This window comes from Ovis aries, chromosome 3 (assembly GCF_016772045.2).
Source record: "Ovis aries strain OAR_USU_Benz2616 breed Rambouillet chromosome 3, ARS-UI_Ramb_v3.0, whole genome shotgun sequence".
Classification (NCBI taxonomy): domain Eukaryota; kingdom Metazoa; phylum Chordata; class Mammalia; order Artiodactyla; family Bovidae; genus Ovis; species Ovis aries.
Window position 1 is genome coordinate 136,228,347 of NC_056056.1, and position 25,641 is coordinate 136,253,987.

At 55.0% G+C, this 25,641-nt stretch overlaps 1 protein-coding gene across 4 annotated transcripts; it reads right to left on the bottom strand.

Moving 5' to 3' along the window:
- Nucleotides 1–518: 518 nt before the first annotated feature.
- Nucleotides 519–25,641, bottom strand: ASIC1 (acid sensing ion channel subunit 1). Of its 4 annotated transcripts, none has more exons than XM_004006367.6 (12): nt 25,440–25,641; nt 24,202–24,578; nt 23,404–23,599; nt 5,900–6,050; nt 5,177–5,304; nt 4,730–4,880; nt 4,336–4,392; nt 3,716–3,869; nt 3,230–3,321; nt 2,979–3,058; nt 2,787–2,891; nt 519–2,629 (listed from the first exon to the last, which is right to left on the bottom strand). In XM_004006367.6, exons 2-12 carry the CDS (start codon nt 24,561–24,563, stop codon nt 2,525–2,527), a joined length of 1,581 nt encoding a protein of 526 aa, XP_004006416.1. In that variant the 5' UTR covers nt 24,564–24,578; nt 25,440–25,641; the 3' UTR covers nt 519–2,524. The 4 variants fall into 4 exon arrangements, with proteins under 4 accessions (XP_004006416.1, XP_042102681.1, XP_060268596.1 ...); XM_042246747.2 differs by having other exon boundaries at nt 4,730–4,883; XM_060412613.1 differs by having other exon boundaries at nt 519–2,891.

Below are 25,641 nucleotides of genomic sequence, written 5' to 3' on the forward strand. Positions count from 1 at the left end.
TAAGCCCAGCACACTGAAGAGAACGCACTGTTTATTCCATTTTACAAGCAGGCGAGGTGAACTCAGTAAATGACTTGGTGAAGTCAACCAAGTTAGTAGTAAAGTCGAAACCTATAATGCAGATCTTCCGGTTCATAGTCCGGGGCTCATTCCATAAAGTGCCTCAATAACTACAGGAACTTCAGCCCAGCTTTCCCCCTGACTTTTAACCTAAACTGCTACCAGATTTTAAGTTTATTTCGAAGTGTGACCCTTCCTCCTCGCCAAAGAATCCTTTCTGCTAGGACTTCTTTTGGGGATCTTTGTTGCCTTTGACCTCTTCCTCTTTCCCTGCCCAGTGGTTCAAACCATTCCTGGTGTGATGTCAGCCTGTCCCATCCCAGGAGGACCAGAGCACCCCTGCTCCCGCCTCCTTACTCCTCCCCTGATTGTGTGGCCCCAAGCCAAGCTCAGCTCTAGACACTTAGTGGGAAGGCCTAAATACTATTCAAATAAGAGAAGAACGACACTGAAGAGGAGATGGTTAAAACCCAGTTTATTAGACCAGAGGCATGCGTCACCCATAGCCCTGCCTGCTGTTCCCCATCCACTGCACACCCTTTGGCCTTGCTCCTGCTTCCCTCTGGAGAGGTTTGATCTCTAAGGAACTCCTGGGAACCAAGAGTTGCCAAAGATCCTATGGCCTCACTCTCCAGCTCCAGGCCAATGCACAGATGACCTGCCACAGGTCTTGTTCTGGGGTTGGAGGCTGAGAGGCAGCTGGACAGAGAAGGCCTGGGAAGGGGCAGGGCTCTGGCCTGGGAGGAGTGCCTGATGGAAGGGGCATGGCAGGTCCTCTATCTCGCTGGTTTCTCAGTAAGGGAGGAAAGGAGGAACAGAATAGCAGAGCTTTCAACGTCCCCTCTAGGCCTGTCTCTTTCGTTCCACTATCAAACGGTACCTCACCAGAAGTATAAGGGATGGGCTTGGGTATTAGGTGAGCAAAGAGGCCTGGGCATCCAGAAGGAGGCAAAGGCCACTGACTGAAGACCTCAGCCTCTGCAGGTCCACACCCTGCTGCTTCTGCTGCAGTCATCAGCTCACAGCTCCGTCTCTGCCACCCTTGCCTTAGTGCGCAGAGCAGATCTCCATCCCATGGGTGGGGGCTCTCGCTGTAGCAGCCCCTTCCCTGGGGAGGCTGCAGTCAGCCAGGCAAAGGACAGTGGGGTGGGTGGAGCAGGGGAGGGAATGTTAAGGCTGCAGGGAAGGCAAAGGAAACCCAGGCTGGGGGGACAGGGTGAGGCCAGAAAGAGGCAGAGCTTGTAATTCACAGCTTCCTTTATGTCGCCACCGAGACAGTGCGAAGGTTACAATGCGCGTGTCGTCTCCTTGTGCTTCTTAGAGGGATGTGTGTACACAGTACAGACACCAGGGGAGAGTCCAACTCTTTATACAGGCGAAGGCATTCAGAGACCAGGGAAGGGGTGGAAACACAGAAGGGGAACTTGTAGGAGGGATGGAGAGGGTTGTTCTTAGAGACACAGGGGATGAAATAGAGACAGAGTTGGAGGAAAGTATATACAGAGATATAGCAATATAGAGTCTGTATCGTATAGAAATAGAAAATGCAGATGAAGTTGTTGAGAGAAGCAAATGTTTCAGAAGAGGACTTGGGAGAATTCCATAAGAAAATTTATGGATGTGGCCCTCTGCAGGGGCCTGGGGGAGAGGGACCAGTGAGGTTAGGCACCAGTGCCCGGCTCCCTGAGCTGGAAGCCAACCAGCTGGATCTCTTATGGGATGGCAGAGGAGGGCTGCCTCTTGCGATTTCTCTCCAGCAGCTCTGGGGTGGGGGGTGAACTTGCAGGTATCAGGATGTGGCCTACAGCACCAGGGCCACATCGTGTCCCAGCTCCACTTCTTCAGGGGATCCCCCACCCCCACCTCCCTAGAGACTTCACAGGTTACCAGGTGGTGGGGGGAGAACAGACACGACTAGGATTCCTGCCTGGAGACTTGGGGTTGGGGGGGGTCACTGGGCTCAGAGGGTCTCTTAAGGCTGGGGAAGCCCCCCCTACTAGCCCTCCCCTTCAAGGTACATTCTCTGGTTTGGGGCCAAACTCCAGACCCCAAGGATCCCCTCCACCCCTCATTGGAAGGGGGCTTTGGTGACTGGTGGCAGCAAAATGTAGGTGGACACTCAGATGACAGACAGCCGGACAGACAGAATTCAGGCTGGGAGCTGTGGGAGGCAGCATGGAGCAGAGAGGGGCAGCCTGAGGTCACTTGCCCCATTCTCTCTTTTTAGTTTCTGTTTTAGATTAGTTTTGTTAAAAAAGGAAAAGAAAGGGATTGAGGCGGGGAGAGGACTCTGTGGTTTGAGACTCCTTCCTCACCACATTCAAGAGGAAAGGACCGCCCAGGAGTGGGGGGCTGCCTTGGGAGAGGGGAGTGAGTCCCCAGGGCAGATGTGGGGGGCAGCTGGGGGCCCCCTTGCTCTCCTAGCCCTCCCCATCTAGGCCTTTGGTACAGTGGCCTTCGGGGCTCAGCAGGTAAAGTCCTCAAAAGTGCCTCGGGCCGGATGGTGAGGTAGGATGTTGGCCGCATACGTCATCCCGGCAGGATGGCCCCGGAGGCTCTCGCACGGGTTCTGGGGGAAGGGCACAGGACAGGGACCGGTTATCGGAAGGGCCGCAGGTGCCCCCGGGGCGTGGGGGAGGCAAAGGAGAAGAGGTGGCAAGGGGGGTGGTCCTGGGGTGGTCGGGGAAGGGATGGGGCTGGAGGGCGCGCCTCTCTCGCTCCCTCACGTGTCTTTTGACGTCATCCAGGCTGAGGGCCACGCCCTTGTCCGCGCTGCTCCGTTTGGCCTCCTTCTGGCACTTCCCTCTTCTGCACAGCTTGTGTTTTATGACCTGGGACGAAGTGGGGTGGCGGGTGGGTGGGCAGTCTGGAGCCCCGCCCCTCCTGTGGCCCCGCCCCAGCATCCCACCCCCACTCACCTCATAGGCGTAGTCAAAGAGTTCCAGCACCGTGAGGATGCTGGCCCCGATGAACAGCCCCATTTGGCCTCCAATGTCACCTGCAGGGGGGCCCACAGGGAGGTCAGGGGAGTCAGGACACAGTGGGAGCGGTGGAGCTCACTGGGACAGAAGGCCCCTGGGGCCGGCAGGGGAGGAGGCCGCTTCGGGTGGTAGGGTGTCATGCCATGCCCGTGTCATGGGAAGGGGACAGGTTGCTACCAGCAGCTCACCCAGGAGCCCTGCAATCTCATAGGCCTTCTTCTGCTCAATGGTCTCATAGTTCAGGACTTCAAAGAAAATGTCCAGCACCAGGATGTTCTCCCTGCAGAGGGGATGAGAGAGGAGACCTCGGTTCAAGTTGCATTTCTGTCCCCTAATAGCTGGGTGACCTCAGCAAGCTATCCTCACCGAATCTCAGCCTCCGTATCTATAAAACTTGCTGACGTGGCTACCTGCCTGCCTTTTAGAGGATTAAACATGATGGGGTAATTGAAAAGTCGCTCCACACACCGGCAATTGTGAGGCGATCCCAGTTACAGTCACGAGGAAGAAGAGAGGAGGAATGAGAAAGGGGTGCCTCCTGAACGTGTTCTGACTTGATCTTCCCTCCACGCCCATCTGAGACTCTTTGGTGGCCTTCCCTGTGTTGTCAGTTTCCTCCTGTCTGCTGACCCCAACAGGGCCCGTCCCTTACCCTTCACAGCCAGAGCCCTTACCCTATGTACTGCTCAGACTTGTTGAACTTCTTGGCCAAGTATTTGGCTGATGCTTTGCTGGGGATCTTGACCATGGACAGCTCCTTGCCATAGCGGGTCAGGTTGCAGGGCATTTCACACACACAGTACTCCTGGTCCTTCTCCACCAGGAAGTCTGTGCCAGCCAGGTGAGAGGTGCCAGTTGAGTGGTGGCCTTCTGCCAGCACCTTCCCAACACCCACACCCTGGCTCTGCCCAAAGGAAGCCTGAGCCCCCTTCTCTTTTTCTGACTTGTCCTTCATTACAGCCCTGTACCCAGCAGTGCCGATCCCTCACCCAGCCTCCCCGTGGATATTTCTTAATCCCCGTATCTCCTTCTCTCAGGGCGCTCTGGGGTCAATCAGATGAGGTGCTGATGAGAGCAGGTGAGGGCCACCCCTCCCAGGTGACCCCTGTTCATTTTTCACAGGGCCTCTAGAGATGCTATGCCCAGCCCTGCCAGAGTCAGACACAGAAGGGTGCACGCGAAGCCTGATCCAGGAGTTATTAGAAGCTCCTGAGAGCTTGCTCTGAGACCCCTATGCAGACAGCTGGCAGCACCTCCTTCCCTCCCCTGACTTCCTTGGGCCAGGGGCACTCACCCAGAGCAGGATCTGCACACTCCTTGTACTGCTCTGGTGTGCAGTATGGGGCATCCCCTGGAGAGGAAAAAAGACAGCAGTACAGGATGGAGATGAAAGGGGTCTTATGACTGGTGGTAGCAGAGGCCTAAAGGATGGAAGCTGGGAGAGGGTGGGAGGGCAGGAATAGTCGGTGCCTAGTCTGTACTGGAGGTGACCCATGCTACAGTCCATCTATCCTGGACCCTTCTCACCAATCCCTATGGGTCCAGCCAGGAGTTGAGAACCATATGGGATAGACTGCTGGAACTGGAGTGAGGAGCAGCCAGCTGGTCTCGCTCGCCTGTTGGCGGGAGGCTGGCCTGCATGGGGAGTGGGTGGGGGCCGCGGCGGGCTGAGGGGCCCAGGGCCTCACCTGGCATGTGCACCATGCGGCAGTTACAGTTCTCCACCAGGTAGCGCGTCTCACAGTCGATGCGGCAGGCGGTAATGCTGTAGGAGTCGAAGAAATCCAAGTCCATGGTAACAGCTTTGCAGGTGCCCCAGGGCGGGGGCAGGTAGATGAGCTGCTGGGAGAGCCGGGGAGCTGGGGGGTGTGGGGACTTCTCCCCGAGTCACCTTGATGGACTCCTCTGACACGATGCAGAACTCAGGAGTCCTGCCCCCTCTCCCTCTGCAGCCTCTGAGGGTCTCAGAGTTTACGAAGCATCCCATTCATTGGACCAGTCATGCTCCTGACTAGTCAGATGGCTACCCAGGCTCTAACTCACCTGTCCTTCTCATTATTGATTGCCCACCACTCCACCTCCATCTTGAGCCCCCAGGCCCCACCCTTGGGACTAGCTTCCTGTGGCCCTCTCACCCGCTGCTCTTGGCAGGCCACAAAGGTCTGGAACCCTGGGGCTACGCCGAAGCCCAGCTGGTCGATGAAGGGAGGTTCATCCTGACTGTGGATCTGCACTTTGATGCCTGCTTCGAAGGACGTCTCATCTATGGGATGAGAGGGGTGTGCGTTGGGAGGGCTTCTTCTTCCTCCCTAACCTTCCTCAGAGCTGGGGGCCTCCTCCCTCTCTTGAGACGACCACGATGAGACTAGGGGAGGATAGTTAGTCCAAGGAGCCCCGGCCCTTCCCCAGGTCTCCTTCTGGATTCACCAGCCCCATGCTGCCTTGGTGACCCCTGCATTTTCTGCACAATTCTGCTCTTACTTGGTTTCCGTTACATATCTCATTGTTTCAGATTATTTCTCACTGTCTCAGAGGCTCTCCATTGCTCTCCCTCCTTCTCCCCCATATCTCTGTCCCAAGGCCCCTGAGACCAGACAGACTGCAGGCAGCCCAAGAAGAGACAGAGTTATTTATAGAGTGAGTGGCGGCCACGGGTGGAAAGCGATGGCTGGTTACCTTGGAGAGTAACTGAGCCAGGAAAGGGGAGCCAGGGAAATGTGAGTGTGGCCGTCAGGTAGAGTGGGAGCTGGAGATGCTGGGAGGAAGGGAAGAGAGCCCACGCCCTGCCTCAGAGCCCCTGCCAGAGGCTGAGGCCTGGAGCTACAGGGAGGGGGCTCCCCCCAAGATAGGCGACATACCGGTTTCCCCCCACACGGGCAGGTACTCGTCCTGCTGAATGTCCAGCATGATCTCCAGCCCGTTGCCCGTCCCACCCTTCATGGTCTTCAGCCGTGGGCGCCCGTCTCGGCCAGAGTTGAACGTGTAGCACTTTCCATACCGCGTGAAGACCTGGCCGGGGCAGAGTGGAGAGCCTGAGAGTCCTGCCGTACCCTCTGCCCACCGGGGACTGTCTCCGGACCCTCCAGCTGGTGGAGTCTCAGCCCTTTAGGAATGATCCCTCCTGAGCAGCCCATTCCCCATCTGTCCTCCTTCCCACCCACTCCGTCGTCCTTTGGCCGGCTGTGTGCCCTGGAAGGCCGATCCCCGCAGGGTGCACTGCCTGTGCGCCTTCGCCAACAGACTGGCTTCAGGTTGGGTTCCACTGAGGAGAGGTATCAGTGAGGGATCAGAGGATGGGAGGAGGGAGCTGCTGCATGACGTTTGCTCAGCCGTGTCTGACTCTTTGCCACCCCATGGACGGTAGTCTACCAGGACAGGAGGGAAAGACTGGGCCATTTATCTGCAAGGGTTCTGAAGGTGGCTTAGACCCTTCCGGACTACAAATCCTGCCAGGGGGGCTTCCTGCCTAGCACTGTTGCCTCTTCCTGTTCCTTTAGCTTGACTCTGACAATTTCCCACTATTTCTGGTGCCTCAGGCCCCCTCATTGTTTTTCTTTACTCTCCTGCAGCTCTGAAAACAGTCCCTTTGTTAGTCTTTCCAACTAAACCATCCAAGGGGTGACCCTTTTCCTGCAGGGCCCCTGCATACATAGCTCCATCATCTGCCACACCTCTGGTCCCTCCTGGGACCCTCTCCTCAGGCACAGGGCCTTCTGAGATGCATCTTCTCTTCTCCTAGATTTCTGCCCCCCTCCAACCCCTGCCCAGGCATTTGAAACCCTGCTCTGCCAGAGATCACGCTAAGCGTGCTCCTTTCCTCTGCCATTAGCCCCTCATGGCCATCATTGTTCTATTATCACCAGAATTTTCCAGAACATGGCATATTCGCTAATGCTGGTGCAGAATGGTGAGGGCTGCAGAAGAGATCTCAGCCCCAGGGGCAGGACCGCCCCGCCCCCACCATTCCACATCTCAGAGCAGTCCTTATTCAGCTCTGATTGCACAGCCACAGAGAGAAAAGTGAACCAGTTCTTCATGGTCCTTTCCCCACAGCCTCCCAGAATGCCTCCAAGTTCCCCTACGTGAGGCGAGTGTGCTTTTACTCCTATGAGATGGTGACAGAGTCCACAAAGCAAGTCACAAGGTGAGTGCAGACACAGCCCAGAGAAAGAGAGACCCCAGGCTGGACTGAGGTTGGGAGGGCGTGTGGGTTGCTAGGCGAGAGAATCTTTGCCCCCTTCCTAGAACAGCCTTCTCCTCCCCCCTCTGGAAAAAAATAACAAAAGCTTTCCCCCATTTTGTGGGTGAGGTCCAGAGATGAGGTAGAGAACTCCTAATCCCCCAGCCCCACTACCAGGCTTTGTGGCATTGAGCCACAGAGTTCAGGCTGAACATGCACCCCTGCCTACCCCTCACCCTGCGAGTGAGGAACTCCTGGTGGCTGAGATGGGCTGGGAACTACAGCCCTAGAGCTGGCTTCGAGGGCTGTGCTGAGGACCAGTGGACTCTGCTGCCACCTGGTGGTTCTGCTTGAGAAGTGCCTCCTCTACCCTTAGATCCCAGAAACCAGGTTGACCCCTTCCTTGTCTCGTGTTCCTCTAACTCCCTGCCTGTCTGAGGCCCAGAGCCCGAAACCTCCAGGTCCCAGTTTGTCTGTACTCAGTCCACGATGCACCGACATGATAACACCCACCAGCCCCTGCACTAGGGAAGAGGTGGGGGGCTGAGAGATGGGTGTGTGGGGAGGAGAGGCCTAGCATCTGGCAATTGTAGGGGACAGGAGGGCACCTGTCAGGCCAGATGAAACTGGGAGCTGAGCTGGGGAAGAGGATGGGGTGTTACTTGGTCCCTCACCAGGGAAGGCCCTAGATGTTCCTAGGCTTCCCCTGGGAATCGGGTCCCTGGCCACTTTGAACTGGAAGCAGAAGGGGGAGGATTTGGAGGAGACCTGTTATTCTCCCTCAGACACACATGCACACACACACACACACACACGCATGTGCACACACGCGCACACACACATGCACACACACGCATGTGCACACACACATGCACACACGTGGTAGGAGGAGCACAGGAAGACCACGTGAGGATGCTGACGACGGGAGTGCTGGGGTGCAGGGGGTACCCCTACCCCTCTGCCTCGCTTCCACACCCTTCTCCTGCACCTCCAGAGACCAGGTGGCACTGGTGCCAGCTCCAGTCTGGGGGTGACAGTCAAAATTGTTAAGGCCACACATAGGCACTGGCCACCAGATTGAAGGCTGACCTCAGTGACACAGTCAGTCCAGTCCGGACCCTGCTGGATCACAGGGAGGTTTTGGAAAGGGCTGGACACGCTGGAGGATATTTGGGGAGACGCTGGAGGCTTTGGGGCACAGCCCTGGAAATGGAGCCCAGCTGCAGACCCTGGGGCTCCCGGGTGAGGGGTCTCTGAGGCATGTCACAGGAGGTGGGTGGCCTGGGGAGGAGGGGCAGGACGGTCACCAGCATGATCGCCACGCTCACTGTCCGCGTGAACACGGCAGACACCGGGCCCCACTCACCACCGAGAAGTTGTGAGGGCCACAGGGGCCCCCGCAGTAGGAGCAGTAGAGCAGCATGTCCTCCAGCCGGTGACAGGAGCGATTGTAGAAGCGATGCAGGTTAAAGGGCTCCCCCGAGAAGGCCTCAGGCCCTGGGGGCGCGAGTGGCACCCCCGGGTCGTCGCTTTCGTCCAGCCCCAGCATGGGGGCCAGGTACAGCAGGTCGGGGTAGCTGAGTTGGGACAGCCTCACTGCATTGGTGTTGCAGAGGGTGACCGCCGGGAAGGCCAGCTCCGTGGTGGCCACTTCGTCTAGCAGCGTCACATGTGGGTAGCTGAGGTAATAAGCAACTCGATCTCCTACCTGGCACAGGAAGGCTCCCAGTGCCAGGACGAAGGCCGCTGCCCACAGGGCCTGCCGCAGCCCAGGACCCCCCTCCACGAAGATGTGGTTGGTGCCGTGGAGGGTGCAGCTGTTGGCGAAGGCCACCAGGTCCATCGGTGAGTCCCCCTCTCTGGCCTCCTTCCTCTCTGCCTCCTTTTGCTTCTCTTCTTCCTCCTCTTCTGAGTCGGGGCTGTCCCGCTGCTGCCACCGACGGGGACCCCATACATCTCCCAAGGGCCCGGGGGCCTCCTCCCCAGGGGAGAGTGACACGGAGCAGAAGATATAGATGGGCATCTTCTCCGGGGGCTTCCTGGCCCCGGGAGGTTGGCGGGAGAGCGGGGACAGGGCTGCAGCCCTAGGCAGGGTCCTCCGGTCCTCTGATCAGGTCTCTGCCGTCCCCTCTCTCGCCAGGGCCTCCGCGGCAGCGTGGCTGAGGTGGGGCGGGGCGTGGAGAGGAGGGCCAGCCTGCCCTGCCAGGGAGGGCGGGTGTCTGAGCCCATGAATAATTGATGGCAGTGAGAAAGGGAGGCTGATGGAGGGGAGGGGGGCTGGAGCCCCCTGCCTGTCGCCAGCTCCAGCAGGACTGACAGGGTCAAGGACAGAGTGGAAACCCTGGAGAAGCCCTGGGGCTCCTGGTAACCACCTCTCCAGGTGAGATGAGATGTAGCGGAGTCCTCTGCTCTCACTCAGCCAGCAACAGTCTCTGCCCCTCCCCCAAGATACACACACCCCCTCAGACTCCCTCTCACCCTCCAGTCATCCCTCAGCCTTCTCACCCTCATTCTCACCTGATCTGACCTTTCCTCTGAGTTATCTGAGCCCCCATACTCACTCAGTACCTCTAATTAAGCTCTAATTATTCTCTAACTCCCCCTGATTTATAATCTCCCCAATTAACTAATTTATCCCCCACTTCTCCCCATACACTTTTACACCCCAGGTCCCCTTTAATTTTTCCCCTGACTCTCAACTCGCTTCTCATCACTGAGCTGACCACAGTTTACCATCAGTTACTCCCTGAACCCCTAATTGCTCCCTCAGCCTCCAGTTCCTCCTAGCCATCCTTGACACCCTGGATCCTCCCCTCCCTCCCCTGACCCCTGCTCTGCTTCAGTCAGCAACCCCCACACACACATTGAGCTGCACTCCCTTCTGTGGCTTGGGGGGCAGCCCAGGTTCCATTAGCAGAGGTCTCTCACTGACCACAGACTCATTTATAGCCATTTCCCGGCAATGAGGGGAGGGACCCTGTCTCTGGCAGCTGAAAACCTTCCTGGCAGATCACCAGTCCCCCTCTGAGCTTGCCCACCCCCAACAGTCCAGGGGAGCAGTTGCAGGCCTCCCCAGGGTCCTGAGTCAGGTAGAGAGTGCTGGGAATCAACCTGGGGTACCCCCAAATCCTCAGCCTCACAAGCACCCCCAGCCCCTGCGCCTCTGATGCTCTTCTTGCTCCCATCAGTCCCCACCCCCAGGCCCCTGGCCCCTCTGTGCTCTGATTACTCAGGGCCACTGGTTGAGGAACTTGAGCCACCAGCCAAGTCTCTAGGGCCTAGAAGGTGACCTGAGGGGAGGAGAAGGAGAGGGAGGGGAAACAAATTAACCCTTCCTCCGCAGGGCCAGAGGAGGGACAGTGGGGGTCAGGCAAGTCTACTTGGGCCCTTCTAGTCCTTAACCAACCCACAGCCCCAGGCTCCTTCCCCTCCTTTTCCTCCTTGCCCCTCCCTGCTCCCACACATCTCTCCTCCTCCATCTATATGTAGAGACCCTAGAGTGTGTCAAGGATGGGAGGCAAGGTGCCAGGCTCCAGCAGAACTGACTAATGTGGGACCTGTGGCCCCAGCTTTGCTTCCAGGGACACAGAGGCCCCAGAAGAAGAGCAGCCTTCAAGATCTGGTCCCTCTCCATCCTTAAGCCACTGCCCTCAGACTGGCCACCTCCTCTTTCCCGTAAACAACACCTCCCAGCTGGTCTCCCTCACTCCCTGCCTCCCTGTAGTTTCTCCCCACTTTTAGTCCATGCTGTGTAATTCTGACCATTCTTCTGCTTCAAGACCTTCTCTCACTCCCCAGGGCCTCTTGGTGAAATTCAATTCCCCATCCCTGAACCCCTACCCCACACCCCGAAACCTACAAGGCCTTGGCAGTTTATCCTCCAGCCTCACCTCCCCACCCTACCCAGTTCAGCAACCAGCACCCAGCCACCATGCCCTCTTTCATTCCACAGACACACTAGGCTCATCCACAGTATCATGCCTTCCCTGGACTCTCTGGAAACTTTCTACTCATTTTTCGAGACCCTATTCACATGCTATCTCCTCCAAGAAGCCTACCCTGATTCCAGGGCATAGTGAGTATCTACTCAGAACAGACTGAAGGATCCAGGGATGCTCAAGTCGCTTCGGGCATGCACAGTCATCAGTAGCTCCTTAAGGAGGGGGGCCGTGAGAATGAAAGAGCAGGACGCAGGGACCACGTGGAGAAACAGGAAGGAAAAGACCAGGAACACCCAGGCCAACCAGCGCTAAGTCACTGTAGAGATGAAGCGAGACCTTCTGGATTTAGCTGTTGTCCTCAGGCTTCTCCTGTATGAATTTATGGGTTCTTTTTCTGGTTCCTGTCCCCTGTGCGTTTTCTTCCTGCTTAGCAGACCTCAGCTCTTGGAGTGCTTTGTGCATGCCCAGGATGCCGTTTCTTTCAGAGGTGAGTTCCAGACTCGGGTTGGGGGGGTGGGCCAGCCTAAATTGAGGCTTGGGCCGGGGAAGCTGCAGCTGCCCTTGCACCCCAAGCCCACTAGAGGGCATCGTTCCCCTCCTGCAGCCTCCCTGGAAGAGGAAGTAGATTGAACTTCCAGGGGGAAGAAACCAAGGCAGGGAAGTTCCCTGTGCTGGGCCTCCGCAGAGAGCAGGGCAAGCACACACGGAGCAGCTTCTGAGGGCAGCAGATCTGCTGTGGCTGGACACTTCTTCCCCGACTCGAACACAAAGACCCACACCCACACCTACACTCAGCCCTCTTGTGGGCAAGGAACACACACGCACGCACACACACACACGCACACACGCACACGCACACACACACCCCTCAACTGCTCTTCCTCCCTCCTCCATCCTCTAACATTCTCTCCTCATCTTGTTCCGGAAGGTAGATAATCCACATTTGTCACAGTAATAGGGAGATGTGGAAAGGGTGCAGACGCCCCCGCCAGCACACACAGGGGGCCCCAGGAGAAGTGCCCAAGCAGCACACACTCTGGGAACGACACTCAATTCTGCACTCTCCGTCCAAAGATGTAACTCCTCCCATTACTGCCTTCCCAGGACCTCTCTCAAGCCGAGCCTGGCCACCCCGTTCTCTCTGACTTTCTCCACATCTCTCTAACTCCACCCACCCCTCACCTCTATGGAAGTATTTCCTGCTTTTCAGTTGATGCCTCAGGGGATTCATATACAAAACCCAGCAAAATAAGCAAGTTTGAGTAATTTCTCCCTATTTGATAAATGGGGAAACTGAGGCACAATGACCCACTCAAGTCTCCTGGAGAGCAAGCAGTGGGCTTGACACTATAAGTAGGTCATTCCTCACTAAGTCCCTTCCGTCTCCATTTTTGCATTTACTCATCAAGTCTTTCCTGAGTGTTCTTGTGCTGAGCACCATGGGAAAAAGATAAAGGACTGGGCCCTTATGGAGCTTATTATCAGGTGGGGGAAACAGTGTTTGTTTGTTTTTAATTGCAAAAATAAATACTTAATTGCAAAGTATGATAGGTGCTATGAAAAAAATAATATGATTTCGTGGAAGTGAATGACAGGAGAATCTGACCCAGACTCGACACTGAGGAAGGTTTCTCTGAGAAAGTGATGTTTGGACTGAAATCTAAAGAATAAGGAGGACGACTTCCCTGGTGGTCCAGTGGTTCAGAATCCACCTTGTAATGCAGGAGACAGGGGTTCAATCCCTGGTTGGGGAACTAAGATCTCACATGCCACAGAGCAACTATGCCTAAGTGCCTCAACTACTGAGTCTGCAAGCCACAACTAGAGGGTCCATGCGCCACATGAAAGGTCCCAAATGCTGCAGCTAAGACCCAACACAGCCAGGTAAATACGTATAGAATAAGGAGGAGTAATTAGGTAAAGGTCTGCTTATGTATGTGTTGGTGGGGGTGGGGGTGAAATTCCAGAGCACAGAGTCACTGCAAAGTCCCAAGAGGAGACAGCTCAGAGGAGGAGGATGTGGCCAGAGAGCAGGCAGGACCAGACCCCTCAGGGTCAGGATTCTGGTCCATTTCCCCATGGAAGGATTTCAAGCAACCAGAGCAGTGTTTTAAAGAGACCACTCTGGAAGAGACTGAGGGGTTCTACAAGTTCTGTTAGGAAACCTCTGGAGCAGTCTAGGTGAGACATGGAGCCATGGGGTGGCCTCAAACACGGAGATGGAGTGGAGATGTTCAGGAGGCAACACTGGAAGACCTGGTTAGGGAGGAGAGGGAGATGGAGTGTCCACGATGGTTTCTAGTTTGCATAAGTGGGTAAATGGCTCACTAGATCGGCAACACAAGTACAGGACAAGTTTGGGAGCTAAGATGATGAATTTGGCTTTGCAAAATGCTGGGTTCTTGGAGCCTTGGGGAGATCCAAGTGGAGATGTTAAGTGAAAAATTGGCCACTGAAGCTGATGCTAAGAGGAGAGAGCTGGGCTGAGACATACATTTGGCAGTTGTCAGTGTGTACATGGTAATTGAAGTCACGAGTAAAGATGAGACCGCTCAGGAATAGAATACAGAGTGTTTTAGAAAAGACAGAAAGATGGCCTGATTTGGTAGCATCCATTCAAGCTAAACAGAACCTTATGATTTAACCGCAGCTCCTAGTCATTGTGCGTGCGCGCTCAGTCACTTCAGTCGTGTCCAGCTCTTTGTGACCCTGTGGACTGTGTAGCCCACCAGGCTTCTCAGTCCACGGGATTCTCCAGGCAAGAAGACTGGAGTGGGTTGCCATGTCCCTTTCCAGGGGAACTTCTCAACCCAGGGATCGAACCCACGTCCGCTGTTCTGCAGGCAGATTCTTTTTTTTTTTTTAATTTTATTTTTTTAATTTTAAAATCTTTAATTCTTCCATGCGTTCCCAAACATGAACCCCCTCCCACCTCCCTCCCCATAACATCTCTGTGGGTCATCCCCATGCACCAGCCCCAAGCATGCTGTATCCTGCAGGCAGATTCTTTACTGACTGAGCCTTCGGGGAAGCCCTCCTAGTCATATACCCAAGAGAAATGAGTGCATTTGGCAACCTAAAGACAAGAACAGCATGTTTACAGTAAATTTATGTATAATAGCCAAAAACTAGGAACAACCCACATGTCTAGCAAGAGAAGAATGGATCAATCTTATGCTGTTTACATGATGAGGTACTACACAGCATTGAAAAAGAACAAACTATTTATTAACTCAGAGACTGAATCTTCCAGACGTAGTCATGAGCAAAAGAAGACCAACACAAACATGTATATATTGCATTAATGTTACATAGTCTAGGAAGTTTAAGAACTGGGGAAACCATCACAGTATTGTAAAGTAATTATCCTCTAACTAAAAAAAAAAAAAGAGAGCTGGTGAACCTGACCTCCACTGACAGGAGCCAGGACAGTGGTTAACTGTCCTACTCTTATGGGGTAAGATTGACTAGGAAAGGGTCTGAAAGAACTTTCTGGGACTCTAGACATGTTTTACAATTTTATATCAATGTAAGTACACACTGATATAATATATAAAATATTACATAAATACACCAGTATAAAAATATACGAATGAAAAATTCATCAAGCTGTACCATTAAATCACGATTTAGAAGGAGAGGAAAGCTTGAGATTGAGACTTGGGTAGTGCCAACATTTAATGGCCAAGTGGAAGAGAATAACTGGCAAAGATGCAGGAGTACTGAGACAAAGCCGGGGAATCAAGACAATACCGTTATCAGGCAATAGGGTCATGCAAAAAGAGGTTGTGGGGGACTCCCCTGATGGCTCAGCATTAAGAATCTGCCTTCCAATGCAGGGGATGACAGTTTGATCCCTGGTCAGGGAAATACTGGGCTTCCCTGATAGCTCAGTTGGTAAAGAATCCACCTGCAGTACAGGAGACCCTGGTTCAATCCCTGGGTGGGGAAGATCCCCTGGAGAAGGGAAAGGCTACCCACTCCAGTATTCTGGCCTGTACAGTCCATGGTGTCACAAAGAGTCGGACCCGACTGAGCGACTTTCACTTTCACTTTGGGGGAAATACTAAGCCTGCATGCACCAACTAGAGAGAAACCCCCATTCGCTGCAACTAGAGGAAGCCAGCAGACCTCTGAAGAGTCTATATGCTGCAATGAAGACCCAAGACAGCCAAAAATAATAACAATAAATAAATAAAGCAAACTTGCTTAAAAAAATAAAGGTGGTGGTAAACCATTTTGAATGATTTTTGAGCCATCAGGGATAAAAAAACGGTTGTGGATTTTGGACACTTGGAGGTCACTAGTGGCCTCAGCGAGAACCATTCTGGCAGAGTGCTGAGGACGGGAAGAAGGCAGCCTGAGTGGGTCAGAGAGTGAGATCGAGATGAGAAAATGGAGACAGTGGAATCTATCCATCAGTTGTAAGGATATTGTCTGTGAAAGAAAGCAGAGAGAGACTGTGGGAGCTGGGTGGGGGTGGGGGTAGTGGAGTTGAGAGATTTTCTGTTTTGTTTTTATTTTAACCTAAAGCCTGGTACATAGTAAGTGCTCAATAAACATTAGCTGTCATTATAGCTATACATTTAAGATGGAAGAACCTCAAGCATGTTTCACTATCAATGGGGAGGTTCCACTGGAGAGAGAGAGACTGACTATAAAGGAGGGAGAGGTAGGATCTTTAAGGTAAAATTCCCTCAAAAGTCAAAGGAGATCAGACGGTAAGAATAGGTTGAGATTTCAGCTTAGATAAGATGGATGTTCCCCTTCAGGGGCAGGAACCCAGAGAAGCAGAGAGATCTTGTCTGAGGCTTCTATCTTCCCTGCGAAGCAGGAGGCGAGGTCGTCTGCCGAGGGTGAGAGCAGGGCTAGGAAGGGTGGCACTTTGAGAAGCATGGAGAAATTTACAGTAATCACGGGGAGAGCAGGTTGACCAGGAAAACACAGTGGGGTTGCCAGGGCCGCGCTGCAGGCCCTTATAAGGATGTTGGTCATGAATACAATGTGATTCTGAGCCTGCCTGTCATGTGACTTCCTCTTGTAGAGCGTGGCTGAGGAAGCCAGTAGTGGGTCCATCTAAGGCTGTGCTGTGTATGCTGTGCTAAGTTGCTTCAGTCGTGTCCGACTCTTTGCAACTCCATGGACTGTAGCCTGTCAGGCTCCTCTGTCCATGGGACTCTCCAGGCAAGAATACTGGAGTGGGTCGCCATGCCCTCTTCCAGGGGATCTTCCTGACCCAGGGTTCAAACTCATGTGTCCTGCATCAGCAGGCAGATTCTTTACCACTAGGGCCCTGGGAAGCCCCCTGTAAGGTTGGGACTTGGCCAAATGGTGCAGCGAAGAAGCAGGAGTCACAAGATGGTGCGGTCATCCTGAGATTGGGGATCTTCTCTTTTACTTTCTTTTGCTTCCCTTTCCTGTCTCACCCCCACTGTCTCTTTACAGATGGGGAGCTGGGCACCCTCTTCTACTACACACATCCCCACTTCTGCCGTCACCCACAAAGAATCAGGCATAGAAGATCTGAAGCCAAGCTTATGTTCTGGCATTTACTGGCTCTGTGGCCTCGGGCAGGTCATGTAACACTTCTGGACTTCAGTTTCCTCATCTTTCAAGTGAAGATATTAACATCTTCCTGCCTCCCAGAATTATAAGGATCACAGGATTTAAAGGGAATTTGTAAACTGCAAAGCGTGACCAAAAAAGAGGATTGATTTTGCTGATATGTGCTCTGCATGGGGCTGAGGTTCACGGGCACACACGCTCTCTCCTGCAGCCACATGAAGCGAGCTGCGTGTGCCCCCATGCACATCCACCCCTGTCCACATCACACCCTAATCCACATCCACACACTGCCACTTTCAGACATACATAGAGAGGTGCACACGGCTTCTCATACACCTAGGGCACATGTGCGGCGTGTGGTGAGGAAGCCTGAGCTGGCTGCTGTCCAGGGTCAAGGCCACTGCAGCATTTTCTCTCCCCAGGGATGTTCCCAGCCAGGCACGAAAGAGCCGACACACCAGAGACACTCAATACTCAGCCATACAGCCCAGCCTCCCAGGCTTCAAGTACTGTCAGCCACATGGAGGGGGCAGATGAGAGGATCAGGAAAGGGTTATCTTTCCAAGAATTCATAGGAGCTCAGAAAAGATACAACTTGCCCTCCTTCTCCTTTAGGAGTGGCGTTGGAGAGCCTGGGGTGAGCGTCTCCGTCCTGAGTTTCCTAAGGGAATTTCCCCTCAAGGTGACTGAAACTACACTGCAGTTTCATGATCATTTCAAAATTTTCCACAAAGATGTCTGATGCCCATATCTGGGAAATGTACTGCACACCCATTCCACCCGTGAGCCAGCAGGGGCTAGCCAGAGAGTCCCAGAAGCTGAAGGAGAAGCTGCCCCCTGGCAAATTTAAAAATCCATTCAGAGCCCCCTTGGCTCAGAGGAAATTGAGAAATGGAGCCAGATGAAACTATGCCCAAAAGAGATCCCAGGAGCGCCAGTGCCCAGCTGCACCCTCCACCCAAACCAGACACCCTTCTCCTGCGAGCTGTCTCCTTCCCTGCTTTGCCTCCCAGAACCCCTCGCCAGAATTCTGATCCCAAGGTTCTCAGCGGAGGGTACAGACTCTCAGAGCCACTTCAGATGAACAGTGAGGGACAGCTCCTGCCTCCGGAGCCTGACCACAGACAAGAACTAGACTGGTCGTCAGCGGGAGGAGGCTGGGGTGGGGAGACACCATACTTTCTGTAGAACTGGAGATTCGGAATAGCTGAGCTGGGCTGGGGAGATTGGAAGGACTCCACCCAGATGATGAGGGACCTCTCATGCCTGGCACGTGATTTTCTGCTCTGAAACCCTTAGGCTTCCCTTAGCGCCACCCCTGCCCTCTGTGCCTCCTGGGGTTACAGCACATGGCTCTAAGCTCCCTGAGGGCAGGGACACCGTCGGCCTGCTCACCACTGCCCCCTGGTGCCCAGCACGGGGCTTGGCACTTCTAAGGTCCTCAGAGGGTCACAGGAAGGAATTCAGCGAAGCTTGACTCTCCCAACCCCAGCACTCGTGCCTAACATCCAGTCTCCCTCACCATCCCCAGGAATTCAGTTTGCCTTCAACAAAGTTGAAGCATGCTCCGAGCCACCTCCAGAGTTTGCCAGCAGAGACATTCAGACCTCTCAGCAGGCCTCCCCTTTGCTTCCTGGATGCACACCAGGTGCCAAGGCGGCCCCACCTTAGAGGTAGTGCTCCGCTGGCTGGGGCAGAAGAAAGCCCAAGGCTTGGAAGCGGCTCCTCCGCACCCCTCCATTTCCGGCTCTGCCCCCAGTGGCACTTACTTACATCAACTCCCTATTACTTTAGCCAACAGCCGAGATCAATTAACTTAGAGTAACCCCTTAGCTGACAGCAGTCTGGGAGAGGGGTGGAGTCAGAAACAGCAAGGTATGGGGGAGGAGGAGAGGGAGGAAGTGAGAGAGGAAACTGAGTCACCCAAGGGGGTGTGTGTGGGTGTGTGTTATGAGAGAGACCTCAATACAGGGTCCCCTGGATTCGTGTGTGTGTATGTGTCGTGTGTTATGAGAGAGACCTCAATGCAGGGTCCCCTGGATTCTTGCAATGGGCTCTATTCAGTCACCTCCCCTCTAACCTCAGACACTTCTGAGAGTGGGAGGGAGAGATGGAAGTACCCAAGAATGCCTGAGGGCGGGGTGCCCCTTCCCCAAACCTAATCTCTGCCCGCCAGCTCCTCCTGTCCCTCCGGAATCCCTGCATGCTCCCCCATCCGCACCCCCTTCCCCCGACAGACAAAGACCACCAGGCTTCTGGACACGGTAGCCCAGTGAACCTCCTTCCTCTGAGAGCAGCAGTCTGAGCAGCGCCCCACCAGCACCCCCTCCACTCCCTGCCCAGCTGGAGAGAACAGACCCCGGGAGTGAGGTCAGGCCCTCCCCAGGGATCCAAGGTCTGAGCTGCTGTGGGGTCGTGTGGAGTGAGGGGTGTCAGTGAACTGGCAGAGCCAGCCCTGGAGATAAGGAAGCTCTTATTGCTAGTCCTGGCTCTCCCTGGGACCGACCATGCCTGGTTCTGCTCGCTTCTGGGTCCCAGGATCGCCCCCTCTATCGGCATCTCACCTCCCCTAGGTGCTCCAGAAGCTCCCTGTCCAGGTCCAGAGCCTTGAGGGGATTTATTTGTCTACCTCCTCACTGCACCTCTCCTCTGAGAGGCTTCTGCCACCACTCCAGGGTCCCCCAGGGATTCTTGTCCCCTATCCCTTGTCCCCAAGTCCACCCCCTCCTGAAAGAAGACTATCCCCCTGCACACCCACCCCGGGATTTCCATTCTCTGCCCCTCCCTTCCATCTCTCGCAGGGTTCAGAGATGAATTCCCACTTCTCTCTCCCCCAGGCGAAGGCTCTGGGTCTCAGCTGGAGAAGGGGGGTGGCATAGGGCACACTAGGCCACCATCTGCCAGCCCCCTCCCCTTGGAACTGTTCAGCATTCCAGCCACATCGGCGCTCCCACTGCCAGGGACAGATAAGGTGCAGCTGGAGGCTGGCACCAGCTGCGACTGCGCTCGCTCCCCCCTGGCCCCCACCCAGACACCAGCAGACAGCTGCGCCCCCCAGCCTCCTCCATGGAACCCCTGCCCTGCCTTGCCCTGGCTGGCCTCAAAGTGGGGTGGGTGAGTGGAGTCTCAGACCCTGTTGCCCTGGCAACCAAACACCCCATCAAGAAGGAGAAGAGGAGGCCAGGAAAGATGGGGCCTGTGGGTCTCTGGTAGCTCAGGAGAAAGCTATTGAGGTCAACCCAACTGGGCTGCTGTGGGGAGCTCTTCCCCATGGCCCTCTGCCTTTTCAGTCCCCAAAGGTTTCCAAACCAGCTTCTCCCAGATTTAGCCCAGGTTCCCCTCACTCTCCTGAGCTGACTCTGCCACCACTGGGGGATGGACCTGGCCAAGCCACTTCTTCGACCACCAGGTCATCCCCGAGGTTGAGCAGGATTCAGAAGCAGATCTGGGGAGAACGCTTGTGACGGTAGACCCCACCGGGGGAGCTGGTGGACCACAGGATGCCCTTCCTATGCCCCCTGCACCATCCTCCAGATTCAGGGGTCCTGTTTTTGGATGAAGGTTGTCCCGGAACCTGTGGAAGAGTTCACATGTGTCCACACATGCTCTATTTTGCAAACCCATTGAGCTGGCACTGGATGCCTGGTTAAGAACCTCTACTCTCACGGGAACAAAAGACGCCAGGATGGTCTCCCTAAGCTCTGATCTGACAGACAGATGTTTTCTGTCAGTGCTTCATCTGTCCAGGGGCTGGGTACACGCCTCTTGGCCTAGCAGAGACTAGCAAGGATGGAGAGGCAGGTGTTAATTAAGGAGGATGAAGGTGGAGTATCACGCATGAGTGTTTGTGCCCCTTAGGGCCAGAGAGCTGGAGAATGCCAGCACCCTTCTCCACCAGGGAGATGTCAGCCAGACTCCCATGTGCAGGGACATCCCTTTGGGCAGAGTAGAAAGGGACTGCAGTGAGGGCAACCTGAGAGGGTAGAAGGAAGATCTGAGAAGTTTGGATCCAGCTAGATTCAGGGTCAGGTCTTCCACATGGGCTTAGAAACAGCAAAAACCTAATCTTCCCCGACAACCCAGGACCAAGAAGTGCCAGTGTTGGGGCTGTGGGATTCTAGCCAGGTATCTCTCCCCAGCAAGAAGAAGAATTCTCATTGCTCTGGAACTCTGTGGACCAATCATCTCTCCATCTAATTGTGTAGGGTTGTCCCTTCAGACAACATGGACCGATCACATTTCAGTATCTCAATTTCCATGAACCAAATATATGTTAGCATCACCACTTGGAATCTTCCTGGACATAAAGGACGAATGAAGCCTCAACTGTACACTTTCTATGAACTAATGGTAACCCCACTTTTTGCCTTAGCACCTTCCCAGGTCGAGCCAACAAATTCCTGTCCTTATCCAAACACTACAAACCATTCGATCTAATGGGTTTTCTTTCTTTTTTTTTTTTCAAATTGTTCTGGCTGCGTGGCATGTGGTATCTTAGTTTCCCAACCAGGGATCGAACCTGCACCCCTCCCCACAGTGGAAGCGTAGAGTCCTAACCACCGGACCACTAGAGAAATCCCCTCTTTTTTAAAAAAAATTATTTAATTGGAAGCTAATTATTTTACAATATTGTAGTGGTTTTTGCCATACATCGACATGAATCAGCCACGGCACACATGTGTTCCCCATCCAGAACCCCCCTCCCGCCTCCCTCCCCATCCCATCCCCCAGGGTCATCCCTCTGTCTTTCTTGATGGTCCCTTTTGCTTGTGTGAAATACGCTGCAGAGGAGGAGGGCTCTGGCTTTCATTTCAGCCTTCATCTATAGTTCTACTACCCTTGGAAATACAGTTGGTGAGTCTGGGAGCCCTCTGGTCTTGGGCTCTGGGGAATCTAGCACTCACCTGCTCTGAGGAAGAAAAAGTGGGAAGGAAATGGTTCTTGCCTCACACTAAGCTCCCTATGAGCTTGGCTCAGCAAGGACTGTGGTCATGTAAGCTTTGTCCAGCAGGATTGACAAAGGCCCGTGAAACTGGTCTCAGAGCAAGGCTTAAAGAGATTGGGAAGTCTTGTATAACTTCAGAGGAAAAAACAAGCATGACCATGGTTCTAACCTTTCTACACAAATGCAGTTCATGCTCCCCTAATGCTAGGGAGGAAGCAATCAAGTGTGGGAGAAAATGGGCAGGGAGCAAAGGGGGAGGATCTGAGAGTGGAGAACTAGGGGCAGGTATGGAGAGAAAATTGGAGAAGGGACTGGCAACCCACTTGCCTGGGAAATCCCAGGGACAGAGGAGCCTGGCGGGGCTACAGTCCGTGGGGTCGCAAAGAGTCGGACACGACTGAGCAGCTCACACACACGCACATAGAGAGAAAAAGAGTCCTAAGGAGACTGGGCTTTCAAGAGCAATGGCCAGAATTGGAAGTGAACATGGTAACTCCAGGGTCAGCAATATTAATGCAAAGAGCACACTGCGTTAGGACTGAATAAGACATGAGTTCTAATCCTGAGTCTCTCACTAACCAGCTCTGTGAGCTGGGTAACTCATTCTACCTCTCTGTCTCAGCTTATGCACTCGTTCAATAGAGATAAATATGACTATTCATCCAGGGGATTGAAGGAGAGCCTAGAGAGTATTCAGAAGAGTTCCAGGCATCATCCTCACATTTGGTACTCTTCTTCACACATGGCTCCAGTTCCTCTGGTCCCTTTCCACACTCTGCCTGACTTTAACCCTCCAGCAACCCGTATGACTTGCTCATAATCACCTGTCACATGAGATGCCAGTCAGGCCCATCTGTGGTGGTGGGCGGGGGGTATGAGTATTTGTGGGGCATCTCTACTTCAAGAAGCAAAGGGAATCTCCAGTTCAGCCATGCTATGAGCCCCAAATCATCTCTTCTTCCTCAGACCCTGACTATGGGCTGGCAAGGGGGGAACCCAACTAGACACTGTGTGTGTGTGTGTGTGTGTGTGTGTGTGTGTGTGTGTGTGTGTGTGTGCTGGCAAGGGGGGAACCCAACCAGACACTGTGTGTGTGTGTGTGTGTGTGGCCAGGGGGGAACCCAACCAGACACTGTGTGTGTCTGTGTGTCTGTGTGTGTCTGTGTGGCCAGGGGCAGGGGTGGCACAGAGGGAATTACCTGTCCAATTTTTTAAGAGAAAGCTTCCCTTACTTGCCATGTTTCATGCTGCAGCTCAGACTTTAACTCAAACCACCTGAGGATTTTGTTAAGCTGCAGATTATGACTCAGTAGGGCTGAGAAATGGGGTGGCAAAGTTCTACCTTTTGTTCAAGCTCCCAGGTGGTGGTCCTTGGACCTCCTTTTGAGTAACAAGGCTGCAGCTTACCCACTGCCACCCCAAGCTCTGACACCTGTGGCCCAGAAGGTAAGCTTGATGGGGTGGGGGGCTTTGCTAGGCTGTGTGTGCACACACACATGCACACATACACACACATCTATGCACTGTAGGCTCTCTTTCCTGCCATCACAGACACAAGGCCGAGGCCTTCACTAACAGCAAATGCCCCCCTGAACTAAACAAAGTCCCCCTTCTGCCAGCAGTGAACCCTAGGAACATACAACATCCTCCCCAGAGGCCCTCTGGCTCCTAGTCTCCTCTTCCTCAGGGGTCCGGCTGACTCACGCCCTGCCAGCCAGGGGACTCACTCACCACCTTGAAGTCCTCAGCGCTGCAGACCTCCCCCCGGAAGTGGCAGGAAAGCAGCATGTCTCGGATGTCGTGCCCTGCGCGGTCATAAAACTCGCGCATGTTGAAGGGCTTGGGCTTGAAGCTGCGAAAGTTGGCCTTGTCCTGCAGTATCTCCAGCTGCTTTTCATCTGCCATCTGCGTGTCTGGTATCTCATACCTGGAGCCCAGGGGTGAGCAGTGCATGGGTTGGCAGGATCTTCAGTTCCTGCCTCCATTCTGCCTCCAGTGTCCCATGCCCAACTTTGGGGGAAGGGTGGCATCCAGCCCTGGGCAGAGGCCCAAAAGAAGAGCTGGGCGTGTCTAGAGGATCTGCCCCCTGGGATCTGAGAAGACAGAGGATCTGCACTGGCTGCCCAGGGGTCGGGCATCTGAGCACAGGGGTAAGGGTGGGTGGGCAGAGAGCTCAAGGCAGGCACTATGGCTTTCATACCATGGTTTCTACCCTTTAAAGACAGTATGCCCAGATCTCCCAAGAGAGGAGAAAATTGAGACGTAGTAGCAAGAGGGTGGGCAGAGGTCCCTCCAGAGAGTGTGACCATGTCACACAGCTCAGGCTGGATAAGGGCAGAGCTGTTTTGAACCACGCTGGGATCAGAGATTGGTTGCCCTTAACTGGGTGCTTGGCAGTACCCCAATTCCTTTGCTGCGAGTGGCAGGTTTCGGGGGCTGGAGGGCAGGGTTGTCTAGGCTGTATGGCAGGCTAGAGAACAAGCACCCTGATGGGGTGTCTGGGAGTGGGGATGGGTAGGAGCCCCCCACCTGTTGTTGAGCAGGGCCAGCAGCTCCCCGGCGTGGTACAGGTCATTCTTGGAGACTTGGCTAAAGCGGAACTCGTTGAGGTTGCACAGCGTGACGGCAGGGAAGGTGAGCTGGGAGGCAGCCACCTCGTCGAGCTTGGTGACGTGGTGGTAGTGGAAGTAGTACTGCACACGCTCGGTGCACACACACAGCAGCACAGCCAAGGAGCCCAGGAAGCAGAGGGCCCAGAGCGCCCGCTTCAGAGACAGCCGCTCGTAGGAGAAGATGTGGGCCAGGCCGTGCAGGGTGGAGCTGCTGGCGAAGGCCTGGATGCTCACCGGCTGGAGGCCACCCACCTCCTCCTCCTCAGCCTTCAGTTCCATCCTGGCCGAGGGGATCTGGGGGGAGAGGGGTGGGGAGTCAGTCACTGCCCTGGGTTGAGAGTACACGTGGCGTCCCTTCAATTGGGTCCATCTGGGTGAGTTCCCCCCTCCAGAGGTCACTGCCTCTGGGGGCAGAAGACTTCTCTGGTGGGCAAGCCCAAAGGTGGCTGCCCCGTGGACACCCTCCCAGAAGAGGGTTCCTGCCAATGCAGGGACTTGGGGGTCAGTTTAGGCCAAAAGAATGCCCTCCCAGGGAAGCCTCCTGGGCCAGGGGTGACCCCAGATGTGGTCATCCGAGGACGAGAGGGAAGTCCCCATATTCCCACAGGCAGGCACAGGAGTTTCCTCCAGATGTGGGGTCACTCTGGGACAGGAATGTCCACCCCATCCTGGAGACAGAAACTCCCCCAAATGGGCTGAACCCGGCCTCAGGAGTTCCTGGTCAAGGGTGTCCCCAGGACTGGGTTTTCATCCCCGCCCTCGACCCCACGAGCTAAACCTGGGTCAGAAACCCCCAGGGAGGCAGAGAGGGGCCCAGCCTGTGTCCACACCTGCAGGCGTCTCCAGTTCTCAGAACGGCACAGGCTGTCTGTGTGCATGTTTGGGGTGGGGGGTGGGGGGTAGAGGGCAGCCCGAGGTGGCTGCACAAAAATGGGGGGGGCGGTTCCCTATGACAACGAGCTGTCCCCGCCCCGGACGCAAACCCCCCCACCCCAGTCTAGCTTCTCGACGCAGCCAGATGCCCTGCTCGGCCCCCGCCCCCCTCCCCAGCCACTGAGGCGCCCCAGAAGCTGGGGAAAGCGACAAGGGAGGAAAGTCCCGGCTTCCGGACGCTGGGGAGTCCCGCAGCCAAAGGCGGGGGAATCGGAGACCCACCTGAGGGGGCTTCGGGAACCCGGCAACCGGCGGCGGGTCCTGGGGCGCGGGGCCGGACGCGGGCTCAGCGCCGAGCCGCGGAGGGGCTCATGGCCCGGAGCGGGAGCCGGCGGCCGCCGCGGCACGCCGCGCAGAGCCCTGCAGGGAGCGGCCCGCCCGGCCCGGCTCGGCTCGGCTCCGTCTGCCCGCCCGCCGCGCGCGC